The sequence below is a fragment of the Oxyura jamaicensis genome, unplaced genomic scaffold (genome assembly GCF_011077185.1).
Source record: "Oxyura jamaicensis isolate SHBP4307 breed ruddy duck unplaced genomic scaffold, BPBGC_Ojam_1.0 oxyUn_random_OJ67583, whole genome shotgun sequence".
Taxonomy (NCBI): Eukaryota; Metazoa; Chordata; class Aves; order Anseriformes; family Anatidae; genus Oxyura; species Oxyura jamaicensis.
Genome location: NW_023308576.1, coordinates 1 through 1,862, shown reverse-complemented (window position 1 = coordinate 1,862; position 1,862 = coordinate 1). Strand labels below are relative to the sequence as shown.

General features: G+C 70.3%; 1 protein-coding gene across 1 annotated transcript; it reads right to left on the bottom strand.

The window, feature by feature from the left end:
• Positions 1–7: 7 nt before the first annotated feature.
• Positions 8–1,856, bottom strand: VGF (VGF nerve growth factor inducible; the record flags this gene model as incomplete). Its single annotated transcript, XM_035313760.1, has 2 exons — positions 742–1,856; positions 8–705 (listed from the first exon to the last, which is right to left on the bottom strand). Coding segments are annotated over exons 1-2 (1,196 nt in total), but the record flags the coding sequence as incomplete, so codon positions are not given.
• Positions 1,857–1,862: the final 6 nt, after the last annotated feature.

Here is a 1,862-nt window from a genome sequence, read left to right as displayed (position 1 = left end):
GCACAACGTTGGCGCGCCCCCCCCGCCGCCGCCCCCAGCGCCGCGGTGCCGGCTTTTGGCGGGGGCGACGTCATCGCTGTCGTCGGTGACGTCATCGTCGGGGGGGCCCAATCCCAGGGCCCCCCCCGCCACCGCCATGGCCGCCGCCGCCTCCTCCTTGCGCTTCTGCTCCACGTCGCGGATGATGTCGACCACGTCGTCGGCCGGCAGGTGCAGGCGGCTGGAGAGCTCGATCAGTTGGTCGATGGTGCCGGGGTCCAGCGGCGCGTCCGGCGCCGCCTCCTCATCCTCCTCCTCCTCCTCCTCCTCGTCCGCCGGCCGCACCGCCTCCGCCAGCTCCTGGGCCAGCGGGGGGACAGCGGCGCGGCCGGGGGCGTCTTCGCCGGTGGGGACACGGCTGAAGGCGGCGGCGCGGTTGACGGCGGCGCGGTTGGGGACGTCGCCGCGGTTGGGGACGTCGCCGCGGTTGGGGACGTCGCCGCGGTTGGGGACGTTGGCACGGAAGGGGGCGTCGTCGCCGGCGTCATCGCCGTTGAAGACGTCATTGCGGTCGGCGTCATCGCCGCGGTCGGGGATGTCGCCACGCAGGGAGGTGACGTCGCCGCGCGTCGGCACCCCGCCCCGCATGGAGACGTCGCCACGCGTGGGGACGCTGCCGCGCGTCGGCATCCTGCCGCGCCCGGGGACGTCGCCGCGCACGGAGATGTCGCCGCGCATGGAGATCTCGTTGGTCACGGGCACCTCGTTGGCCATGGCGACCTCGTTGGCCGTTGGGATCTTCTTGCCCATGAAGATCCTGTTGCCCACCGGGATCTTCTTGCCCATGAAGACCTCGTTGGCCATGGGGATCTCGTTGGCCATGGGGACTTCGTTGGCCATGGGGATCTCATTGGTCATGGGGATCTCGTTGGCCATGGGGATCTCGTTGGCCATGGGGATCTCGTTGGTCATGGGGATCTCGTTGGCCATGGGGATCTCATTGGCCATGGGGATCTCATTGGCCATGGGGATCTCATTGTCCATGGGGATCTCGTTGTCCATGAGGAACCCATTGCCTACGGGGATCTCCTTGCCCATGGGGATCTCTTTGTCCATGGGGATCATCTTGCCCACGGGGATCTCCTCGCCCATCGGGATCTTCCTGCCCATGGGGATCATTTTGCCCACGGGGATCTCCTCGCCCATCGGGATCTTCTTGCCCATGGAGAACCCTTTAGCCACAGGGATCGCCTTGCCCATGGAGATCGCCTTGCCTCCAGCGCTCACCCTCCCCACGCCGCCCCTCTCCCCCCCTCTCCCCGCTTCTCCCCCAACCTCTCCCACCTCCCCGGCTTCCTCCTCCTCCTCCTCCTCCTCCTCCTCCTCCTCCGACCTCTTATCCTGGGCGGCCGCGGCGGGCCCGTGGAGGAGGTAGCGCAGCAGGAGGTCGGAGGCCAGGTCGGCCAGGCGCTCCTCCTCGGCGGCGGCCTTGCGGGCGGCCTGGGCTTGCCGCCGGCTCTCGGCCAGCTCCTGGTAGCGCCGCTCCAGCAGCCGCTGCTCCAGGCTCTGCTGCTGCCGCAGCTGCCGGGCGCTGGCCCAGCTTCGGCCTCCTCCTCCTCCTCCTCCTCCTCGCTCCCGGTCCCGCTTGGCCTCCGCTCGCAGCCTCCCCAGCTCCTCCAGCTCCTTCAGGACTTCGTCCGGCGGCGAGGAAGAGGAGGAGGAGGAGGAGGAGGAGGAAGGGATTTGGGGAGGGGGGAAAAAGGGGCCGGGGAGGCGAGGGGAGGGGTGGGGGCGGCTTTGGGCCAGGAGGGTGATGGAGAGGAGGAGGGCGGCGCTGCGCAAGGGGCGGGCGGGGGGGGGGCATGGTGCCTGGGGGGGGGGGG